Consider the following 23046-nt stretch of genomic DNA (forward strand, 5'->3'; position numbering starts at 1 on the left):
AGGGAAGAGGCGCGTGACGTCACGAGCGGATAACGATCTGATTGGTGCTGCGTGGTTCAGCTGTGAAACAGAAATAAATAGAGAGGAATAATCTGACTGAACTATATGCCAATATCTGGCACGTCAACATCAAACAGCTCATTTGGCGAATGCAGATATTTTGGGCAATGTAGATCCTTTCATAAATTCTTGAAATTAACTCTCGACACAAAACTACCGAATCGTCCCTCCCTCTTTTTTGCTCTCTAACCTCTCATTCTCTCTCCACACACACACACGCGCGCGCGCGCTCCCTCGCATTTCTTGTGAGAAAGTAAGAAGAGGGAGAGAGAAAGAAAGAAAGAGAGAGAGAGATTGAGAGAGAGTGATTTGAAGCCTCTCTCTGCTCTCTCCGCTTTTCCGTTCACTCAGACTCAATGGGGCTCTAGCATTAGGGGGTTTCGAGCTGTAAAACTAGATATTTATTACCCGTTCCCTTCTTTCTATTTAAGTTTTGTACATAGCACAGATAATTTATTGAAGAGAAAAGGTAGGTGTGCGTTTCAAGACGTCTCTCAAGGCGCACCAAGTTTGTTAGAAGCCAAGTCGAAGTTCATGTGGAAAGAACAAAAAAAGCTCATTTGAAACTGCCCTGCCGTGTAATCTTACCAAACCTGTCAAAAAACTTGGGAACTATGGATATTCGGAAGAAGCGGAGGCCGTGGTGCATGGAGAGCTCGTTCATGCTCCTCCTGTGCCTTTCTCTGGCACAAGCAGGTGAGCATTTCGCTGTTTCTGTCTGCGGCATTTGACAGAAGAAACTGTAACATGATTTATGTATTGAAGAGTCCATGCAACATTGGATTTTGGTGCGCTTTTTACGCACGCCAGGTAATCCACGAGATTGGTGATTGTGTATTTGTGTTTCCACGAGGATTTCAGTTAATTGATTTCTGCTTTTAATTATGATACATCCTTTTGGATCTAGCTGTATTTTTGGTGAGCTCACATTAGCAGGAGAAAATTTGGTTCGAGTCACTCAAGTTGACATCTTTACCTCTTTTTCATCTTGTCAGAATTTTTCAAGAACTTAAATATGCGCAAAGTAAATATAGGCGCATGAGTTGAGCTCCAGGCCGCGTTGGCACACATTTATGTGGCATCCCAGACGGGGGCATGGGATAGGACGGTACTTCACTGACTGGGTTTCACATCCTGGTGCGAACTTCATTTCGGCGCACAGCACCTTGAGATGATATTCATTATAAGTGAAAACAACGAAAATTAATCGTGTGTATATATATATATATATATATATATATATATATGTGTGTGTGTATATATTACATTTTATTTTTCATTAATTGTTTTTATTATTACCTTTTATTAATTGCATGGCTCACTGATTGGTCAGTCTTGGGATTTAGCGATCAAATTATTATTTTATTCTATTCTATCTATTCGCTTTTCTTAAAAATCTATATTTCATTTCAATTTTTATTAGTTAATTTATAGCCTAAATAACTTACTTCAGAGTGTCCTAAAACCTCGTGACTATGCCTTTCTAATCACCGCTGAGTGTTTTTCTTCTTTACTAACTTTTTTCCAAAGCGCTTTTTGTTGAAGTACTAGTTTTTTAGTTTAGTTTATTAAACGAATCTATATTTTATATAAGAAGCAGCATATATAATTAGTGGTTTATTTCATTTACCCCACCCGAGCAGACATACTAATATCTGCAATTTATTTTTTTTCTGTGATAATATATTATTTAATATTATTTTCTGCCTAAATCGTCAGCTGCGCTTCTAGCGTTCACCACTAGTCGGTGAGTGGCACTCGAGAGTTTGCTGCTTTCCCAAAGATTCTTCTTTCACAATCCGTAGAAGCACATAATCAGATAGAGTACGTTTTCACACCAGATTTGGACAGATTTACTTCATATTTAATGTGCTAAAGCTTCTGGTTAAATGAAAAATTGAACAACAAAGCAAACTTTTAGATCATGGTTCGCGACTAGTGTCCCTCAGGCATGGATAGGGTTGCCAACTTCAGCAAAGGAAAATAAGGGACGATCTTGGTTCTTTGTAGGAAAATAAGGGACATTATAAGGGACACTCAAAATATGAGTAATTTATCACATAGTTTGTGTAATTTCAGTATCAGAATTTAAATTTCAGTATTTAAATTGCAGATAAATTTCTTAAGCTCATATTTTAACCATTAAAAAAGAGACTTTTTATACACATAGGCTACTTAACTGTGTATAAAAAGTATTTTTTTAATTGAGTTAAAATATTAGCTTAAGCAATTTATGTACAATTTAAATCTAATCAGACTTAAAATGTAATATTAAAATGCCTGAGCAATACCACTAGTACACAAAAAAATTGAGGAGCAGATTATTCCTTTAAGTGCATGTTTATTTTTAATTGTAATTTTTAACATGACAATAGATTTTTATAAAGTTAAAAAGCCATGCGTTCTCAGTCTCCCATTCTGTTTTATATTTCTGCAAACGTTTTTTCATTTTACAAGGTGGACTAGTAAGAGTTGCCATCGTTACTCACTTTGAAGTTAAATATCCCGCCACTGTCACTTCGCAGCCAGCCTTGATGATTCAGGTAACGTAGCAACAACCAATGACAGAGAGCTCTCACTCTCACGTGATCATGCCGTGCACAGACTGCGCGCTCAGCACACATACACATCTAATTTACTTGTGTGTTCATTATAATTTAATTCAGTAACTGTATATACCTTGAGTTGCACAGAAATTACAAATTGCACATTTTAAAAGCCTCTCAAATCTACATGTAGCCAATACGGGACAAACTGCGTTCCGTATTGGTTTAATACGGAACACTGCTTTGATGTCTTAAATACGGGACGATTCCGTATTATACGGAACGGTTGGCAACCCTAGGCATGGATGTAATTCCAAATTTCTGATTTGAGCTCTCTTTTTTCTTCCCTTTCCCTCCCTCGTGTGTTTGGAGGAAGTCTGAATATTTGCCTCCATGAGTAGGTTATTATTCTGCCCTGTGGCTCTGAGAGATGTGGTGGTGAATGAGTTAGTGTCTCCGTGTGTGAGCTCAGTGATATTTGTGTAAACGCACACGTCTATTACACCTGGAGAATTTTCCACAGTATGCCAGTGAATGTTGCACTGTGAATATTCCACAGCTTGTAGATGCTGGTTCAAAACATTAACTCAACAAGTCATGTAGTTCAGTGTGAACTCCAAAAAACAGTCATGCGAATCAAGTCATTATTAAGGATTCTCTTTTGTCCAAGTCGATTTGTCTTAAGTGTCAATGTTTCGAAATTGAGATTTATACGTCATCTGAAAAGCTGAATAAATAATTTTTCCCTTGATGGTTTACTGGATTGGACAATAAAAAAAAAAACTGAGAAAATCGCCTTTGAAGTTGTCCAAATGAATTCTTAGCAATACATATTACTTATACAAAAATTAAGTTTGTGTATATTTACGGTAGGAAAATGAATAAATATCTTCATGGAACATGAGTTTTACTTAATATCCTAATGATTTTTGGCATAAAAGAAAAATCGATAATTTAGACCCATAGAAGGTTTTTCTTTTTTTTTCGGCTATTGTTAAAAATATACCCTAGCAACATAAGACTGCTTTTGTGCTCCAGTGTCACATTTATGTCTACTAGTCACTTTTAAGCAGTCATCATTGTTTCATATTGAATTCGGGACACCAGACAGACTTTAGAGAGTGCAGTGATTTTTAGGTGGGGAATATTTATTTTACATGGATGTTCCTTCAACCTCATTTCAAAGGCAGCGCTCTCAAAGAACAGTCTGTCTCACTTCTGTTAACCAAAACAACCTCAACCAAATGCAGGGAATGAGGTCTGAATGGAGCCACTGTGTGTCAAGGAAATATTCAAGTGTATTCGTAGCATGTAAGAAAAGACTTTCATCACGGGTGTGTCCATCATTCCTGACAGTTTCATGAATGTCAGTGTGTTATTCACATTGCTAATCTTCCCCATCACTAACTTAACTTGTCCTGAAGGTCATTGGGAATATGAGGGCTGAAGAGTTTAATGGGTGCTCCTCAGATCCCTTAAAATATTTCTTACATTTATGCATGGACAGTGCATTGCATTACTATTGTGCATACTTTGTTATTAAACTTGTAACTATCGTTAGTACATGGATGATACCTCAAGTTCATTGTTGTAGTGAGTTGTGCTATTCGTTTTCTAGCAACCATTTCTTTATTATTCTTCTCCCAAAAATGAAAAACAAAACTAACCTTAGTGATTCAACTCCAGCTGTAGGAACCTTTTCAGAGTCTAACCGCAACAGGCCTCCAGAAGCCTCACACTTCCACAAATGGCTCTGTTGACAACAATACAGTTTGCCTGGTTGAAGAAGCACAGTTTTGTGGTATGTCCTAGAGAGATAGTCACTCATCATGTCTTCAAGTTTCAGTCCACACAATCTTTTTGGAAATGGGTTGTTTCTAAATCTAAAATGATCATAGAAATTTGGCATGCACTCTTAAAGAAGGACGTTTTCCCTCCAGTGCCATAGAAGATTATTTTAGTTTCTCAAAGAACACAGAAAAACAAAGAAAAGTTCTTATTGAAACAACAAGCACCAAGAAGACGTGGTTTACAGTGAATTTTATAACAGCTAAGGGACATTGTTAGGTTTGCCTAAAACCTCCTTAGCTGTTATAAATTCAGAGCAAATAAAGTGTAATGATATTTAATTAAAAAAAAAAGTGTAATGATGATATAATAGAAAAAAACGTATTCTTCCACCAAACAATGAAGTTCAAGGACTGGAACTATCCGTTTTATAAAAGAACCAATTTATCTTAAAGAACATTTAAATAATCTGAAAAACCTTTTTCCACTTTAAAAGTACCCTTTTTGAAATGGAACATTTCCATGGATGTTATGGTTTCTTCATAGAAACGTTGATGGCAATGCAGAACCTTTATTGGAATGTTTGAGCCATTAATAGATCACTGGATCTCTCTTCCAGACATGTTTCATTGCATTATGCAGCTGGTTATTCAGGAAAAAAAAAAATCTTAAAAATGGAAACACGCAATGAAAATGTTTTTTACCAGAGGAATGTTGCAGCAGGCTTTATATCTCACCAGATTTCTGTGTTTCAAGCTTAGTTTAAAATAGTTTTTTGGAGGGAATGCAGACATCTCACCACAAGAGGGCCCAGCTCATCCTCAAGCTTTTCAGCTCAATAGCACCACATCTGAAGGATTCACCGAGCACGTAATAAGCACCCTCTCTTTCTTTAGTCTGGCTTATTTTTTATTTTATTTTTAACATGTTCCAGGGAATTTAAACTTTTACGCATACCTTATGATTGTAGCTTTCAATGTAATGTTGGATACATGTTATAAAGGTGACCAAGCTATTTGTCAGTTACCAGATTTTTGGTTCAGAATGTTTGGCTAACCATATTATGTTAGATTGTTATTAATAGGCATTTAGTTTGAGTAATTCTTAGTAAAGTTTATTCATTGTTCTGTGAGTAGTGCATACTTTGGTTTACAGTGATGGGTGTATACAGTAGCTGTGGGGAGTCTGTATAAACGCTCAATCTTTTTTAGTTTACATGATGTTTAATATAGTGGCCGTGTGGTCAGTTTATCCATCCTGGCAGTGGCGAGAAATGTGCACCACACGGACTCATACTGAACCACCTAGACCCAGGACACGCTGGCACAGTATTTATATATTAGTACACATGGTTTTAGTATAGTATATAGTATTATAATGTATAGGCTAAACAGTTGAAGACCTTTGTTTAAGGCATGTGTTCTAATACAGTTTTTCTAATACAGACTTTTAAGAGACCTTTCATCTCTTTGGCATGGCATGAAATGACAGCCAATAATAATTAGAAAATATGGCTGAATGTAACATTATTATTTTTTCCAGGTTGAATTGAATAGCTTTCTAGATGAGAACTAAATGGACACATTATTTAGACAACACAAATGAACTGGCCTATTGTTTAGAGGCATATTACAGTTTGTTTGTTCACTAATCGTCTTAAAAACCCAATGTTTGTCATAAAAGTACTACATTTGTTAAGAAGAACTTTTATTCACTTTCTATAAAGCATTAGGCTAATGTGCTTGTATCAGCCTTTGGCTTTTTGTTTTTTAAAACTTTCATCAAGATCAAGAAACATCAACCACATTAAGACCCTTGGCAATCTGTGAACATTAAATACTCATTTGATATGTCTCTGTAAACCCAAATTATGCCAGGAATTGGTATGATTGCATAGCTGTCTGTGTATTATAAATAAATCATAAATATAGAGAGCCATAATCTAAATTATAACCTCTAGACAGGCCTGTAAATGCACGCCTAACTACTGCGGTTGGCGGGAAGAGAGAACGAGACAGGGAAGACAGATCCAGACAGATGGATTTATCTCCATGTTTTCTGCATCTTTTGAATATGAATCTGTTTGCAGTTTGTTGTCACATTTGTTTGATACATTTGCAGATGTCTCCTCATTTGTTCAGAAATATAGAACCTCTTCATTATCATCGTCCAATCTCTCCGTCTTGCTCAAAACAAGGGCATCTTCGTGAGGCAGTAAAGGTCAGGGTGTCAGGTGGTATGTCTCTCTGGTATTTAGCAGTTATTTGAAGCTCACAAGACGACAGTAGAACAGCAAAGGTCAAAGAAAGAAAAGATTAAGTAACAAACTCACGGATCTTCTACATTATACGGTCATGACAGAGATGGTGGTGGAAGTTTGTTTAGAAATGTTGGGGTCACCTTGACTGCTAATGACTCACTGTTGGGAATGTTGCTTCTTGGTCTTGTTCTTTGAGAGCCATTGTCTGTTCCTGTTTGCAGACTGTTTGAGCACACAGTGTTTGTTTGTGAACTCATTCTGAGAGCATCCAGTGACCTTTGGTCTCTGTTCAGTGTGTGTGACAGCAATAATGTCTTCTGTAATAAATACATGGATTAACAGTAGGGATAAGACTGATTCAGGTTGATTACTCAGCTAATATTTAGCTAGCTATTTTGAGATGATTTTTTTATAGTATCCACTGACAGCTATATTGATAGAGAGTGCTTTTTGTTTGGAGGAATGTTAGATTAATGCTCATTCTGTTATATATAATATAATATGTAAATGTCAATTTGAACTCAACGTTTCAAAAATATGTGATCAAAATTGTTTTTTGACCTAATTATATGATATATAGAGATTTTTCATTCTCTTTTTTTCTGTTTTGCCTACAAAGGCTTTCTCTTATTCCTATCCTAATTTTGCTCTATTTGGGAAATGCTTTTGTGGCTTCTCCCTCCTTATTTTGTCCAGTTTAGCCAAGAAGTGCCCAGCGGACATATGTAGAGCTGTGGTTGGGGTCTCCAACAGTGCCATACATTGTGCACATTGATTCTTCTGGAAACTGATACAGTGCCCAGAGACTTTCTCTTTCGAGTTCATCTCTGTCTCCCAGTATGTGAATAGGTTCACCTTTTGAGAATCAAGGAAGCATTACATTTTAGCTAGAAGCCTCATTTAAGATTCCTGCACTCTTGAACCTCTTTAAACCTGTTTCCTTATAGTATCATGTTGAATATTGTACACTGCTCCCCTATAGTCTATTGTCATCTCATGAACATCTGTCTTTATATTTTTTTTTTGTATGGCTTGCTGTGAACTCACATTTTAATTAGTTTACATAAGAACAATTCCTTAATTTTGGTCTATAATAGTAGCTAAATACAAAATGACTTAACTACCCGTTGTGGTAATACACAGACCATATTTTGGTCAATGTGGTAATAGGGACGAAAAATACTGGCAAAGCCTCAGAGGAAAGTAGCCGCACTAAAATGAAAGGAAATTACATTAGAAAGTGTTTATTGAGACAGAGCCAAACATGTTTAACTTCAAATACGTATTTCAAATACATTAAGACTTGTTAGAGAGTTTTAGACAGTTAATAATGTAGTACACATTGTGGGTTGAGCAGATGGCATCAGGATTCATATGAACCCCATAAAAAGCAACAGAGCTGCCAAGAGCAATAGGAAGATGGAAACAAACATAAAATTTTAAAACCTGCCTGTGTGGGGTCTGTTGAACGATTCAACATCTGTTTGAACTCACATTTTGAACAGTGTAAAATGGTGTTCACAGAAACAAGTGCATTTACTCGTATCTTGTCTAAAAAAGAAAAAAAGCTGTTGCTTCTCTTTGGATCTAAATGAACAGAAACTATTAATAGAAATGCATAATTATAAACCAAAATGCTAAATTAATGTTTAAAGTTTCTTAATGTACATTTTTATTCTAACAATGGCCAAACTCTTTTACGTCTACAGATCCAGTAGATGTTTTGCGGGTGCTGCAGTTGCCTTCCCTCCCTGAAGGTGTGCAGAAAGTTTCGGGTTTCTGCACCTCCCGCCGGTCCGGCACTCCCGATCATGCCTACCGCATCACTAAGAAAGCCCAGATCTCTGCCCCCACCAAACAACTGTTCTCAGGTAAGCTCTTTTACGATCTAATCGTTTTAATAGCCGTTAACCTTGTAAACCAGATCCGAAGACATTCTATTGTGTTCATAGACACACAATTGTTTTAACATGTTTCATGTATAAAAACACCAATTACAGTGAAATGTATCTGAAAGCTGCTTATGGTATGTTAGCGTGTGTCTGGAATATGAAGGAATTCAAAATGGACAAGGGTATGATTTGTGTAAAGGATAGGTTCATAATTGAAAGGCTTGAAAGGGAAAGAGCTGAGACTTGTAAAAACTGATGGTTGCATACATTTTTAGATGTTCATATATATATATATATATATATATATATATATATATATATATATATAATTAGGACATTTTGCATTCTTCCCTATAACATTTTGGGTATATTTGAGGAAAATTGCTTTATATTTATATAAATATTTATAGCTGGGTATTTTGATTGCAGGTCATTAATATTTCTTGTTTTGAGATTGCTAAAAAAGTTTACTGGGTCTGGGTGACACTCATTTTGATCCCTAACATGCAATTACTCCCCAAAAGCAGGATGAGAGCTTTTCAGTAGCTAATGAAACGGTTGCATACTTAAAATTAAAACTAAATCTGAATGTGTGCCTCAATGAAGTTAAGTCATAAATCATAGGTTTATCCCAGACTGCAAATGTGTCTGTGCTTGAAATAACCTACTTTATTTCTGATTTTATTTATTTATTTATTTATTTATTTTTATTCCATTCCTGTAGGACGTTTCCCAGAGAATTTCTCCATCATGACTCTGGTAAAGGCCAAGGCTGGTCTTCAGGCCTTCCTGCTGTCCATCTACAATGAGCAGGGTGTACAGCAGCTCGGTCTAGAGTTGGGACGCTCGCCCATCTTCCTGTATGAGGACCAGAATCGCAAACCTGCCCCAGAGGACTACCCACTGTTCAAAGGGGTCAACCTGGCTGACGGCAAGTCAGTAACTAATGCCTGCTGAGCCCCATCAGCACATCCAGTTTCAATATATTATAATCATTTGTGTTATGCAACCACGGTGATGTTAGTTTCCAAGTAATGTGATGTGTAAATGTTGGGTGAACCTTTGTACGGGCTGAAAGTTTCCTTATAGTCTATATTAATGGCTCTTAGCAAACACATAAACTATATACAGGAAGTCTTTGTGACTATCTACACAGTTAAACATTCACTATCTCCTGTCGTCCTATAGGTGGCATCGCATTGCCATTTCTGTGCAGAAGAAAAACATCACTCTGATCCTTGACTGCAAGAATCGTGTTACAAAAACTCTGGCACGTAGCAACAACCCAGTCTTGGACACCAAGGGCATCACTGTCTTTGGAGCCCGTCTCCTGGATGAGGAGGTCTTCCAGGTCTGGTATACATTGTGCAAGAGATAGCAAGGAATTCTGTGATAGACACTTTGATTGACAGATGACAATTAAAGGGACAGTTCACCCAAAAAAAGAAAATATTCTGTTTTAAAATATATCACATTACAGGGATGCAAATGCATTTTATTTTGACTTGTAATTTTCTGATTATACCATATAAGAGAAATTTAATGTAAAACAGTTCTGCTGCATGTCCCTTATCGCTATTTAAATACTATTTAATTCAAAAATAAAAATAAATACAGAAATAAAATGCCTTAGTATTCCAGATTACCTGACTTTGACCCCTAACAAACTTGATCGTTTCTTCACATCTGGCTGTTAAACTGACATCCCCTCTTTTTCTTTGCTTCTCTCCAGGGTGAGATCCAGCAGCTGCTGATCGCATCCAATCCTCAGGCCGCTTTTGACTTCTGTGAGCACTACAGCCCCGACTGTGACTCCACTCTGCCCAAAGTCCAGTCCCAGGACCCAAACAGCTATGTGAGTACCACAGCACAAATTTACAATGGGACAAAAGTGTCCTAATGTGAGAGATAAAAAAAATGGAGTTTCACCTACTAGCACCAACTCTTCTTAATGCATAAATGCCAAATGTTTTTGCAAATTTTGCTCATCTCACATCAGAATTCCAGCTAATATTCATGGAAATCATCCACAAAATGTTTTAAATGTTTCTAAGCACATTAGTATTATATTTTACCTGCCCTATATAGAGCCCCTCATTTGAGTCAGATCCTCACATCACAGCCCTTTAACACATCTTCATACATCCACAGCTCTTTCACATCATCAAAGGTGCTCTGTCCTAATGCAGTCTCAGTTTCTCATCAATGCATGTTGCTTTATATTTTGGCTTTCTTGAGATTTATTTCTTACAAAGTGCAAGAGGATTCTCAGTCCAATGTCAAATTGGAAACATAGTAGCAACCTGGAGTAGTTTTGTCACAAGTTCTTAGGCAAAACATGACGTGGAGTGCCAAAAACATTTCAATAACATAAAAAAACAACAACACCACTGTAATGCAATATAATATATTTCTTTGATAAAGATAGAAGTGTCTTTATTATTTTCTTTATTGTTTTTATTATTTTAGTATCAATGGGATACCATTATCTCATTGATTATAATATTATCTCATTAATTATTATTTTGAATTAGTCCTTAATTTTAAAGGTTTAGTACTTTTGTTGTGTTTTTGTCATTTTAGTGTTTAGATTTTAGCTTCAGTTTTATAACTATAATAATACCGAGACATAAATATTATATATTACTCCAATGCTGAATAAATTGTTATATTTAATCATTTAATAGATTTATTTAATCAGAATGAACAATTCTTTAGGAGAAGGCTGAGCAACAAAGCAACTTGAAATAATGGCTTTTACCTTTTACAATGGCTTCAATACACATCATTCAATCTGAGTTTAGGGTCAATCTGTTTTATAACATCCATTTGACTCTAAGTTCTGAAACTGCATATAATAGTTTTATTTCTCCTTACATTACAGTATACTCTTATGTCAGCTTTTCAGATGAATGCATTTGTTTTCATGTTCATTGAAGTTCTCAATGTGTTTTACACTTTGAGTGATACTCAAACCCATGAGTCTGATGAACAAATGATAAAACCATCATGCTTTCATCCTGCCTTTATTTCTAGTTCCTACATCTGACTTTACTCATCCTTCACTTTTCTCTCCTCTCTCCCTATTATTCTCTCATTTATTTTCTCTTCCCAAAGTCTTCTTTTTTCACTCTTGTCGTTTGCTACATTCCCTTTCTGTCACTCACAAGGCCTCTCTCTCTCCTTCCCTGCACTCCTCTGGCTTCACTGCTCCTCTCTCTCCCCCCATGTCTCTCAGTACTTTGATGAAGAGCCGGATGATTATGAATACCCCTATTATTATGAAGGAACTACGAGTGTCCCTCCCTCCCAATCCACCCCTCCCTCCGTCCCAGCCGTGGACCCCACCAAAGAGGTAAAGAGGGAGAGCGAAAGTGGAGTGAATCAGAAAAGAGAGGTGGAGAAAGAGACGGAGAGTAAATGAAGAGTAACTTGAATTGTGCAAAATAGAATATTGTTAACGTTTTAGATGCATTTCATAGTTTTTTCCTCTGTCTTTTTTCTAAATACACCCCGCTAACAAAGCAGATGAAACGCAATTTCTGAAATCTGAAAATAAGTTTTGCAGTTGTATGCAGTACTTCTCAATTAAATGTATTTAAAACAAAATAAAATATTGCTAATACATGCAAGAGAAAATAGACATCTAAATATAGAGAAATCACAATATTGTATGCAAATTAATGAAAGAAGTAAGAGAAGTCAGTATGCAAATATTTCTGTGAAATAATTTTACATTTGTTTAAATGTATACATTTGACAAAAAACCAATTGGACACGGAGAGTGTATTGTTAAACTCACCCGTCTCTTTCAGTTCAATACATTGGTCCTCTCTTTCCTGTTCACTCCTGTCTCACATCGTCTTGTGTGATGTCCCACCTCTCGTTTCACGTCGCCCATCACCTGTCACACTATATTGATGTTACTTGTGTCATCTACATGTTGTCCTTTGTCATATATTTGTAGTGTCAGATTGTGTTGGTCTGTACATGATTGTGTGTATGTGGAATTTTAAGGGGCACTGGAGGCACAACAAACACACGCACGCACTCTATATCACTGTTAGATCATGGCCCCACTGTGTTAAACCAACAGCTCAAAAAGTAAAAAATAAATAAAACCTGCTTTACTAAACAGAGAAAGTACTGTGTATAGATCCAAGTATGTGTATTATATAGAATAAATAATATTTTGTTCTATATTTATTCTATATCTAATTTATATAAAAAATAAGTTTATATATATTTTTTCATTAAGTGTATTAATTTTTTATTAATATTAAAATTTTGTATTCATTAGCTTGTTTAATTCTGATTTACCTTACGTTTTTAATGACTTAATTTACGGAGAAAGTCAATATTCTTGTTAATTACTGCAATTCAGTAATTCTTCTTAGTAATTTAAGAAATAGATTTCAATATATGAACCAATTCCAATGTCATTCAGAATATTCATGTGTATGTACTGTAAGTAAGGTCTTGCAACCTATTGATTTGATACTGACATGATAGTTCAGGTAAACAGGTTTTTTAAGCAATCCACTTTTCATTGTTCACAATTGCATGGCATTATACTTCTTAAATCTGATTTTTTTTATTCTTATGTGTATTTGCATGTTTTTCCATTTCACCTGTTGTGTGAGTAACTTGTGAGTTCTCTTGTGTCTTGTGTCACTCTTTTCTATGTGTGTATTCATATCCATCTCTTCATTTCATAGGTTTACTTATACTTTGGCAAACATTGTACTCTCACTTATTCTTAGGGCTGTTTTTTACAGTCATATCTTTATCTTGCATGCTCAGTGCTCACTGAGCTGTTTAAAAAGCTATTTTGTGTTTAACTGTGAGTATAGCTAACTTTCACTAGTTTAATTTAGCTCAGTATGTGTCCGCCTGAGGATTAGTTCTTCAGTTAATATGCCTTTTTTATTCTCTGCAGTTTGTGCATTTGCTATCATCTAAATCTGGGTAGTCTACACCATTCATTCCTTTCATATTGATAAGTGTAATGAATGACATTTGAATCAGTAGTACAATTTTTATGTTATTTGCTGAAACAATTCCTTTAATGATTTGATACATGCTAGCAATGTCATTTTAATGAGATTATGAATGGTGGATCATGACTATCTCCCTTCCTTTCCTTTCTGTGCAGTTGGGCAGCACAGTGTACCAGCCATGCATCAGTTTTATCAACAGATGCTATTCGAGCAAACTTTCCCCCAGTGCCTCACAGCGTTATGTCCCCATGCGCACAACATGCTGCTTTTTTAATGTGGAGATTGGCATTATTGGAGAAAACAGTATCAAATTGTTTATCTTTCTTTAGGTACAATTAAAGTTCACAAAGTCTAAACTTATAAAATGAGCCACTAAATCTGACTTCGCTTCATACTGTATCCAGTAATGCCAGTGAAATCTCACTCAGTCATTCGTAAATTCATTGTGTTGTTTCTCTCTCTATTTTTCTGTCCATCCCACCCATCCCCGATCTCTCTCTCATTCACTCTCTTTTCATCAACGCTGACCTGTCACTTATGCTTTTAAATAAAAACAATATTAATCAAATAGGAGGGAAAGGCGAACAACGGAAAAGCTGATAAGTCAAAAACTGCTCCAGCCAAAGCTGCTCCAGCTAAACCAGCTAAAGCCAAGCAAACTCCAAAGCCAAAGGCCAAACCTACTGCTGCGCAAGTCTTGATCTCAAAGATAAAACCTACTTTAGCTTCTAAATTAGCACCTAAACCAAAGAATGACAACAAAAAGAAGGCAAACGACAATGGAAAAAATAACGGTCAAGCTAAAGTAAATGGGAATGGGAAAGACAATAATGGTGATGCTAAAGCTATTGGTAAGGCTAAGGCTGGCAGCATTGGCAAAGCCAATAACAATGGCAATGGGAAAGCAGCTGTGGAGAAAAAAGAAAACGGACAAGCTAAAGCTAATGGCAATGGTGCGAAAACAGCAAAGACGGAAAAGGCAGCAATAGCAAAGAAATCAGAGACAACTGCGAAGAAAACAGAGACCAAACCACAACCAGCTAAAGACAAATTAAAAGCCAATGCATCAGCTGCAAAGTCTAAAGTGACCAAACCTGTGGTAGAAAAAGTTCAGACAAAAGTCACTAAAACTCAAAAACCTGTTGCTTTCAAACCCACCCCTGCGCCTTTGCCTCTCCCTTCAAAGCCTAAGGTCTTGGATGTCAATAACATCAAATCAATGTCAAAAAATTTCCCACCCTTCGACAAGGCTGCTGTGAGTGGCACGACCATGTCTTCTCCAGAAATACCCAAGAAGAAACCCACCAATGGTTATCAACAGGTACAAAATAAAGAGCCTGCGTTGGCTGTCCAGAGCTGTATTTCCAACCTCACCATCCTGGTACTTCAGGACCGCGTTCATGAAGTATCTCAAAGGAAGGGTTGATCTGGGATTTGTCTTCACTGAAAATGTGGAAAAATCACAGATTCAACACATTTTCTGATGTGCTTTGTGAATAAGGTCCTATATATTACCTTTCAGGTTGTACAAACATTTTCAGTATTAATGTCATTTAAAACACACTCAGAACAAATAATAATTTACAAAAAATAATTTGTGTAAAAGTGTGTAAAACCATAAATGTATCATGATGCTGACCAGCAATGAGGTTGGAGACATACAGTCCCACTGGATCTCCTCCACCCTTTCATATATCAAGTGATCTATCTGATACAGACTGTTATCACCGCATGGCTATTTGAACAGTCTTTTGTCTGTCTTCCCTTTTATTTTCTTTCACTCCAAACCTAAACTATCTAACCGGTTCATTTTTAGATCAGCAGGCAATGCCGAGCTTGTGATCAGTTAAGAAATATAAGAAGTCAGAGTCATTGGTAGAGCTCAATGTTACACATGACACAACGAGTCTCGTTCTTCATCTCACTTCATAATTTCTGCCTGTTTCTCTTTTATGTGTTGTTTGTTAATGCTGTCCTGTCAGTAGTACATGAATTAAGCAGTTTCACAGAAAAGATCCTGTTTAAAACAGCGACTCTGTAAAACTTTACACCATGATTATCGATTCTTTCTGTCTTAGTTGAAGATCTGAAATTGTGGACAAATGTCCGAAAGTTTGTTACCAGTTGTGTTTCAATGGTCTGAGACTATTGACACCAACGTTAGCAACTTTAACATCGTTTTGATCCAACTTGACTATATTTTACCCTTGACATGGCAATGTGGCTAATTAACCCAGATCGGGTTGAAAGGAAAATCTGGGACAGCAAATCTTGGCTATTAAAATAAGTTTTTCCCCAATGTAAAGGCTTATTACAAGATTTTTGATTCCAGTTGCAAAAATTTCCCGTTCTGATTTTAGTATGACATGAGGTCAAAGGTGTTTTTGTGTGTCTGTTGGCAAAAACACATTGATCTTTTTTTTCTACAAGTTCATCAGACTTGAGCTTGTTTCATACTAATCAATCTCTCCCCTTCAAATCTGCTTACCTCCTCCCCCAACCCCTCCCACCTCTCGGCCTCCTCCAATCAGGACGTAGATCCTGCTTACTCAGAGGCTGACCACACCCCCACAGACACCGATTATTATTACACAGTAGAAGAAGGAGCGAGCCCACAGCCAGAGAGTGATCTGACTGGATATGAAGAAACCATTAACCAGGTAACCCACACCCATAGATATCTGAGAGACATGGAGTTGAAAACAGTCTCTCAGTTACTCTAAATCGTTACACTGGAGGTGAGACTTTAACAATTAACCATTCTGCAGCCACATGTGCCATGATAAGTGCTGTACTTAACTGCAAAATGAATGCATAGCATCCATTTTTATCATATATTCTTTTGTGATTTTAAAATTGCCTCAAGATTTTCTCCTTGTTCTTATATCAAAACTTTACATGACAATGCCATCTTGACATAAGAATGGAAATCTTGAGAAACAGAGATCACAGAAAAAAATGATATAATTCCATGCATTCATTGCCAAGCAGTTTCTTTTGAGTAAATTTTTGGGATGCAGACACTGCTAATATGTACAATCGGAGAAACTGATCAACTTAAAATCTGTGCAACTCAGTAAGTGGGTTAGTTATGGTTAGATGAACTAAAACACTTTTTTGTCTTTTAAGACTTTTTGTATTGGTCAGGTTTGTATTTAAGAATAAACAAGTTGTTTAGTAATAGTTTGGAAATGGACATGGCCAGAAAATTTAGATGAAAGAGTCAACAATACAATGGTAAGAGACTAATAGGAAGTAGTGCTTTAGATTTAGCCTCAAAGTAAGTGTGTCACCATTGATCTGAGTGGTTCTATGTGCCTCATTTTGAAATTAATTTCCTGATTCATCAACAATATTGGAAAATACATCAGAAAAACTATTAAACTTTTATCTTGAGGCACAACGCTCATAATTATGGCAACACATTTTGCTTAGCCAATGTCTTTATGGTGGAGAAGAAATGGACAAGTACTTTCTCAAGGCCCGTTCACATCGGAGACAATATCTATAATTACTCATTTTTAATAAATGCTCTAATTCTGAGTGGACAACACGACTATAACAACAACAACACAGAGGAATGATATCAGAGGAATCACTTTAATACAATTTTTACTAGGTAATGAATGATAAAAATATTGACAGTCATTCAAAATCAATATAATTATGTGTGTGTAATTATAATATACATATCAATATTGATTCTTGGTGTGAACAGGCCTTTAGACTGAACAATAAAGTGGTAAATAAGACATGAAGAAGACTATTTTGTTGAGATCAGTCTGTGTACTGTGTCTGTGAGTGAATCTGTGAATCTGTACCTGTGTGTGGATGCTTGCCTCTCCTCATATCTGTTTTACAAGAGGTAAGATCTATTATTCTGACTCATTTCCTCTCTACTTTCCTATCTTCTATCCATTTCTGCCCCATCACACCATTTAATCTTCCATCCTCCAAACCATCCCCTCCACCCCTACCTCTGCTCCCAATGGTATGGCTCAGGTGGACGAGACTGTCGGCGTCGAGGACATAGATGCGACCAAGTCAGGTGGTGAAGGGGTGTCTCAAACGCCAGACGAGCCCTTCACTGAGGAGTACATTACAAGCGACTTTGGAATGAAGGAGTATGACTATTCCTACAGGGACTACAATGAGCCCATCATCGAAAGCAAGACGGAAGACACCTTTGGCCCTGCACTGTCCGCTGTGACAGATGAGGGAGGTGTAAGTTACCTTGTGCTTTCCAGCAAATTCCTTTTGATAAGCTTTAATAAAAGCTCAAACTGAATTTGCAATGGCTTTAAATCTTGCAAAGGCATCAAGCAGGTAGTTGTTAAGACCAACTAAGCGCTGCTGTTGGTCTAAATGCGGATCCAAGACTCTGTTCCAAAACCTAGTTAATTGCCTAGACAGAGAATTAAAAATTCATTCTAATGATTTATTAATTTAGTTTCTTGTGGCCACAATTTAATTAAATTAAAATGCAGGTTCAAAGTAAAGTGACCACGATTTAACTGAAACAGTGGAACAAACTGATTAGGTGTGGGAGCTAATTTTTTATTTGTGGCCATGATATCTTTTATTTTTTTCCCCTGTATGTCATGCCCAGGGCTCTGTATCAATTAACAAAAAACATTTTAAATTTTCACAGTAACAGAACTGGTAGGCAGTTGAGGCTGCTCACTAGGTTTTGGAAGAGAAATTCAGAATCAACTTGTCAATTTGCATTCAGTTTTCTTAAGACTAAATCAAGTTTGCTTAGCGTAATGGTTTAGCAAGCTATGCCATCAACAGGAAATGGTTCCCCTGTCAGCAAACCTTGTTTATCACAAGACCTGAACACTACTCCTGCTGCACAAGATTCCTCTGCAAGTCTGCATAGAGTGCATAGTTCAGCAGCACCATCAGTATTGGTTGACTCAGCTGCTCTTATGCTGATCTGAGAGCAGTCCTAATCAGCATAGAACAGCAGTATCTTTTTGGAAGGGCACCACCACTTACCACTTGACATTCAGTATGATTTAACAATGCTAGAGACCTGCATATACAAAAATAAAAGTGTATAGTGGCTACTTCAGTCTCAACAGTGTTCATAATTTAAATGGATGGCCTCACAGCAGCAGATAAGTGAAATTTTAAGCCTGCTTGATCAGCTAATGTATCTGCTTAACTTCCTTAAAAATAATTGATCAGTCCAGGTAAATCTTATGATTGAGTGGATTATGGGTCACATCCAAAACCACAAAAAGAGTTATAATATGTAACGTAGGTGGGTGCACAATGCTCAGCTAGTACCTGAACATCTTGAACTGATGGTTTCTTCTGTTTGTATATTGACTGGGCTCTTTTTTGGGCTACATATCTGTTTTCCTCAGGCTTCCTTGCGAGCCCAGAAGGGAGAGAAGGGAGAGGCTGCTGTCCTTGAACCTGTAAGCATCACACTTCCATAATCAAACCATTATGACAAAGGTTAACATTTGGAATTGGAAATAGTAAAGGTAACTACTGCATCTGTTTAGACATGTAATTCACCCAGACCACCAGAGGGTGCTACAAAATACCATTGTGCTATATTTCATGTATAAGTGTTTTCTAAATGTATTATTTCTGTCTTTAATTTCTTCATTTTACCGTTCTCACAGGGCATGTTGATTGAAGGACCACCTGGACCAGAAGGACCAGCAGTATGTTCACTTTATTCTCTTTTGAGTGGATATATGATCACTTAGCCTTCCCAGTCCTCCCCAAAATTATGCTAATAAAGTTTGATTCTTGAACTGAAAAGCAGAACTGACTTTGCTACAACTGCCATATTGAGCATTGCAAGTAATCCAGTTTGTTTCCATTACATTCTAGTGCATGTTATGGTAAAAATTAAGTTTCACAGTTTTGTAGATTATGCAATATTTCTGTCTGCATTAGGGTCTCCCTGGCCCCGCTGGCCCCCAAGGACCTCCTGGTTCTGTTGGTGATCCTGGTGAGAGGGTGAGCGGACCATTTTTTGTGTGTGTTCATGCTTTAGATGAGCCTGGTTGCTCCCAAGGATTTTTTTTTTTAAATTTTCATTTCTGTCCCCTGATGGAGTTTGGGCTCCTCACCATTGTCCCCTTTGGGTTGCTTTGCCGGGGTATAAAAGACATTTAATATTCAGTAATGTCATTGATGCACTGACACTATTGGATGAGAATGGGTGTAGAGGGTTTATAATTTAAAGCAGTATATTCAATCCCGCTGTTGTCTCTGTAGGGTCCTACTGGTAGGGCTGGTCTTCCCGGAGCGGACGGTGTCCCAGGACCTCCTGGAACTTCTGTCATGCTTCCTGTAAGTCTTCTCTCCACTTTCTTTCTCTCAATCACCACTTGATGTCACCATTATATCATTATATACTGTAAAGCAGGTTATATAGGACATAATTCCTAACCAGATCTCCCTGAGCTCCCACATCAAAGTTGCATTAAAAAAAATAATTGCTTGATTTGCAAAACTCTTTTCTGTTCTTGCAGTTCCGTTTTGGACAGAGTGCTGGCGAAAAAGGGCCCATTGCCTCAGCACAGGAGGCCCAAGCTCAAGCCATCCTGTCTCAGGCTAGGGTTAGTAGTATATAACATAGTCATATAACAATCATTTAACATTACTTTTTCCACACTGAGGTCTAACTTTATGCATCTTAATTTGGTATTAATTGAATTCTCTTCTGTCTAGTTGGCTCTGAAAGGCCCATCAGGGCCAATGGGTTTCACCGGCCGTCCTGGACCTGTGGTAAACAGAACTAAATACAAATATATAATTAAAATAGATTTTGCAATATTACATGTTGTTTGTCAAGTGCTTACATCTTGATGTTGTGATATAGGGAACACCTGGAAGTCCTGGCTTAAAGGGAGAAAGTGGGGACCCTGGTCCTCAGGTAAAGTTTTGAATTTGTGTTTCTGTGACATTGTAACTCTTAGTCTTGCCTCAAGAACATTAGCAGCATTTGAGCCACTCTGACATATCTTGGATATAATCTAAAGAGACAGCCTTCTAATTTATCATGCATCCCTGTTGTGTTTTTACAGGGCCCCAGAGGTCCTCAAGGATTGTCTGGTCCTCCTGGTAAATCTGGTCGGAGGGTGAGTCCACTACAGTGTTACTGACAAATAAAAAACTAAACCCACAGGTTTTATCTATGGACCAGAATATCACAGTAACTTCAAGGCAGTAAGCACCTACCTAGCAATAATCCAGAATGCCTTAGCAACCATATTCTAGCAACTAGGTGTCACCACTTCTGTTCCCCTCAAGAAATGTAGTTATCTAGTTGCTTCTATATTGATATTTCCTGCAGGGTCGTGCTGGTGCAGATGGAGCCAGAGGGATGCCAGGAGAGCCCGGAGTTAAGGTAGGATGTCTTTAATGAAGCCATTTTTTGTTAAAACGTTTGTGTTATTCCATCTCTGAAACTTCTACCACATAGAAATCACTTAAATCCCTAGAAATCCCTTGACTTTTGAGTCTTTTGAGCGAGCATCTTTGGTTTATAAAGTGATCATGCATGTGTATGTTTTTCTGTATTAGGGTGACCGTGGCTTTGATGGCCTTCCTGGTTTGCCTGGTGACAAGGGTTATCGTGTAAGTGCTGACATTTTAATATCATTGTTAGTGTGAGCTTTCAAGGCAGTGTAGTTACTGCTTCTATGATAACTTTTTTGGCCCAAAATCGAATGCAGCTTCCGATGTGTACACAGTAGACATCAAGGGTTTCACTAGATTTTGGAACATGTAGAATAATATTTAAAATTTTAATTTATTTAATTTACAATTTTTAAGGGTCAAACTGGAGGATTGGGACCCCCAGGACCCCCTGGAGAGGATGGAGAAAGGGTAATTCTCAAGGCTTTTGTGCTGTTACAGTAAACTAACAATAGTGAATAATGTATGCTGCCTGAACATCCTTTTGATCTTTGTTGATCATATTTGCTTGAATATCTGTCATCTTAAGAAAGCTAAAAAAAAAGTTAACTTTGAAGTTCGATTTTTTTCTGATTATCCTCTTCCGTCTTGACGATTGTCAGGGAGATGATGGAGAGGTTGGACCTTCAGGTCTTCCTGGTGAACCGGTGGGTGTTTCTGTTTCTCAGACACTGTACACACATATGACTGTGTATATGATAGCACTGACCTGAATGACTTGGTTTTGTTCTCCAATTTAAAGTTTGTAACACTACTTAGATTTCATTGTATGTTCTCTGATGAACCTCTTTGTTGTTCTGTAGGGGCCCCGTGGGTTGCTTGGGCCTAAAGGGCCTTCTGGCCTTCCTGGACCTCCTGTGAGTATTCATGGAAATCTTAACTACAAAAATACTTCATAATAAGTTTTTCATTTTTTAATTGCACAGTGACTTCAACACACTGTCATTAAAATGAAAGATATGAAAAATAAATATTTGTACGAGGATATCCAGAATTCCAGATCTTTTTTTCATCTGCCTCTGCCAGGGGGTTCGTGGAAATGATGGTCCACATGGTCCAAAAGGAAACTTGGTCAGTAAATGCCTCTACTTTAAATGCACAGCCCTGAACAGTATAAAAATATGCAATAATTAGCATATGTGTGTAATATGTTGAATTCTCTCTTTTAAGGGGCCTCAAGGAGAGCCTGGTCCTCCAGGGCAGCAGGGGGCCCCAGGAACACAGGTAAGCAACAAGTTTATTACAGATTTAAAGACAAATATACAATATCATCGAAAAGTTTAATATGAATGTTTTTCTGTGTAATAGGGAATGCCAGGTCCACAGGGTGCTCTCGGACCACCAGGAGAGAAGGTGAGTGTTTTACACCAAGCAATAATTATTAATAATCAGTGAATGTGCTTCACAGAATTACCACTTTAGAAGATAAAATAAATTAACATGTACACTTTTATTCTGAAATCATCATCAATGCCATTTAATTGTCTTCTTAAAGGGACCCACAGGAAAGCCAGGTCTGCCAGGAATGCCCGGAGCTGACGGTCCTCCTGTAAGTGCTGTGATGTGGTTTTTTTTTTTTTTCAGTGAACATGTATATGGTATTACCTGTGGTAAAGAAAATATTGTTCTGGTTTGTATTAATAGGGTCATCCTGGAAAGGAAGGCCCCATTGGAACTAAAGGAAATCAAGTGAGGCTATACCATAATACTAAGTAGATTTCTCTATATTGCTTTATAAATTACATGTAATTAGTGACAAAACTATCTGTATGCTTTCTGTATTTGTGCACTTTTTGTAATCACCATTGACATTTGCCTTCAGAACTCATATATATTTTTGTTAGATAAAGAAATCCAAGTGTTCATATTTTGACATAAGTTTTCCTTGTTCATATTTAGGGTCCTAATGGTCCTCAGGGGTCTATTGGCTATCCTGGCCCTCGGGGAATGAAGGTATAATATACATCTTCACAGTTCTGTCTGTGGAGAGTTTTATATATTGGTAATGGCTGATATCTGCTTTAACATGTAAGACTCAGATTTAGATA

At 37.1% G+C, this 23046-nt stretch overlaps 1 protein-coding gene across 2 annotated transcripts in view; it reads left to right on the forward strand.

Annotated features, from left to right (window-relative positions):
• The first annotated feature begins 355 nt into the window (after positions 1 to 355).
• col11a2 (collagen, type XI, alpha 2) overlaps positions 356 to 23046 on the forward strand; it is a 35654-nt gene continuing 12963 nt past the window's right edge. Inside the window, exons 1-27 of one of the 2 annotated variants that reach the window (XM_059509015.1) lie at positions 356 to 756; positions 8364 to 8525; positions 9271 to 9481; positions 9735 to 9897; positions 10279 to 10401; positions 11785 to 11901; positions 16078 to 16206; positions 17549 to 17770; positions 18922 to 18975; positions 19189 to 19230; positions 19469 to 19531; positions 19793 to 19867; positions 20050 to 20136; positions 20249 to 20305; positions 20400 to 20453; positions 20605 to 20658; positions 20874 to 20927; positions 21104 to 21157; positions 21356 to 21409; positions 21601 to 21645; positions 21802 to 21855; positions 22025 to 22069; positions 22169 to 22222; positions 22307 to 22351; positions 22494 to 22547; positions 22643 to 22687; positions 22898 to 22951. In XM_059509015.1, coding sequence (XP_059364998.1) covers positions 675 to 756; positions 8364 to 8525; positions 9271 to 9481; positions 9735 to 9897; positions 10279 to 10401; positions 11785 to 11901; positions 16078 to 16206; positions 17549 to 17770; positions 18922 to 18975; positions 19189 to 19230; positions 19469 to 19531; positions 19793 to 19867; positions 20050 to 20136; positions 20249 to 20305; positions 20400 to 20453; positions 20605 to 20658; positions 20874 to 20927; positions 21104 to 21157; positions 21356 to 21409; positions 21601 to 21645; positions 21802 to 21855; positions 22025 to 22069; positions 22169 to 22222; positions 22307 to 22351; positions 22494 to 22547; positions 22643 to 22687; positions 22898 to 22951 — 2253 coding nt within the window. In that variant the 5' untranslated portion in view covers positions 356 to 674. Of the gene's footprint in view, positions 757 to 8363; positions 8526 to 9270; positions 9482 to 9734; positions 9898 to 10278; positions 10402 to 11784; positions 11902 to 14117; positions 14868 to 16077; positions 16207 to 17548; positions 17771 to 18921; positions 18976 to 19188; positions 19231 to 19468; positions 19532 to 19792; positions 19868 to 20049; positions 20137 to 20248; positions 20306 to 20399; positions 20454 to 20604; positions 20659 to 20873; positions 20928 to 21103; positions 21158 to 21355; positions 21410 to 21600; positions 21646 to 21801; positions 21856 to 22024; positions 22070 to 22168; positions 22223 to 22306; positions 22352 to 22493; positions 22548 to 22642; positions 22688 to 22897; positions 22952 to 23046 lie in introns of both variants that reach the window. The other variant, XM_059509014.1, reaches the window with a different exon arrangement.

The sequence above is a fragment of the Carassius carassius genome, chromosome 25 (genome assembly GCF_963082965.1).
Source record: "Carassius carassius chromosome 25, fCarCar2.1, whole genome shotgun sequence".
Lineage (NCBI taxonomy): Eukaryota > Metazoa > Chordata > Actinopteri > Cypriniformes > Cyprinidae > Carassius > Carassius carassius.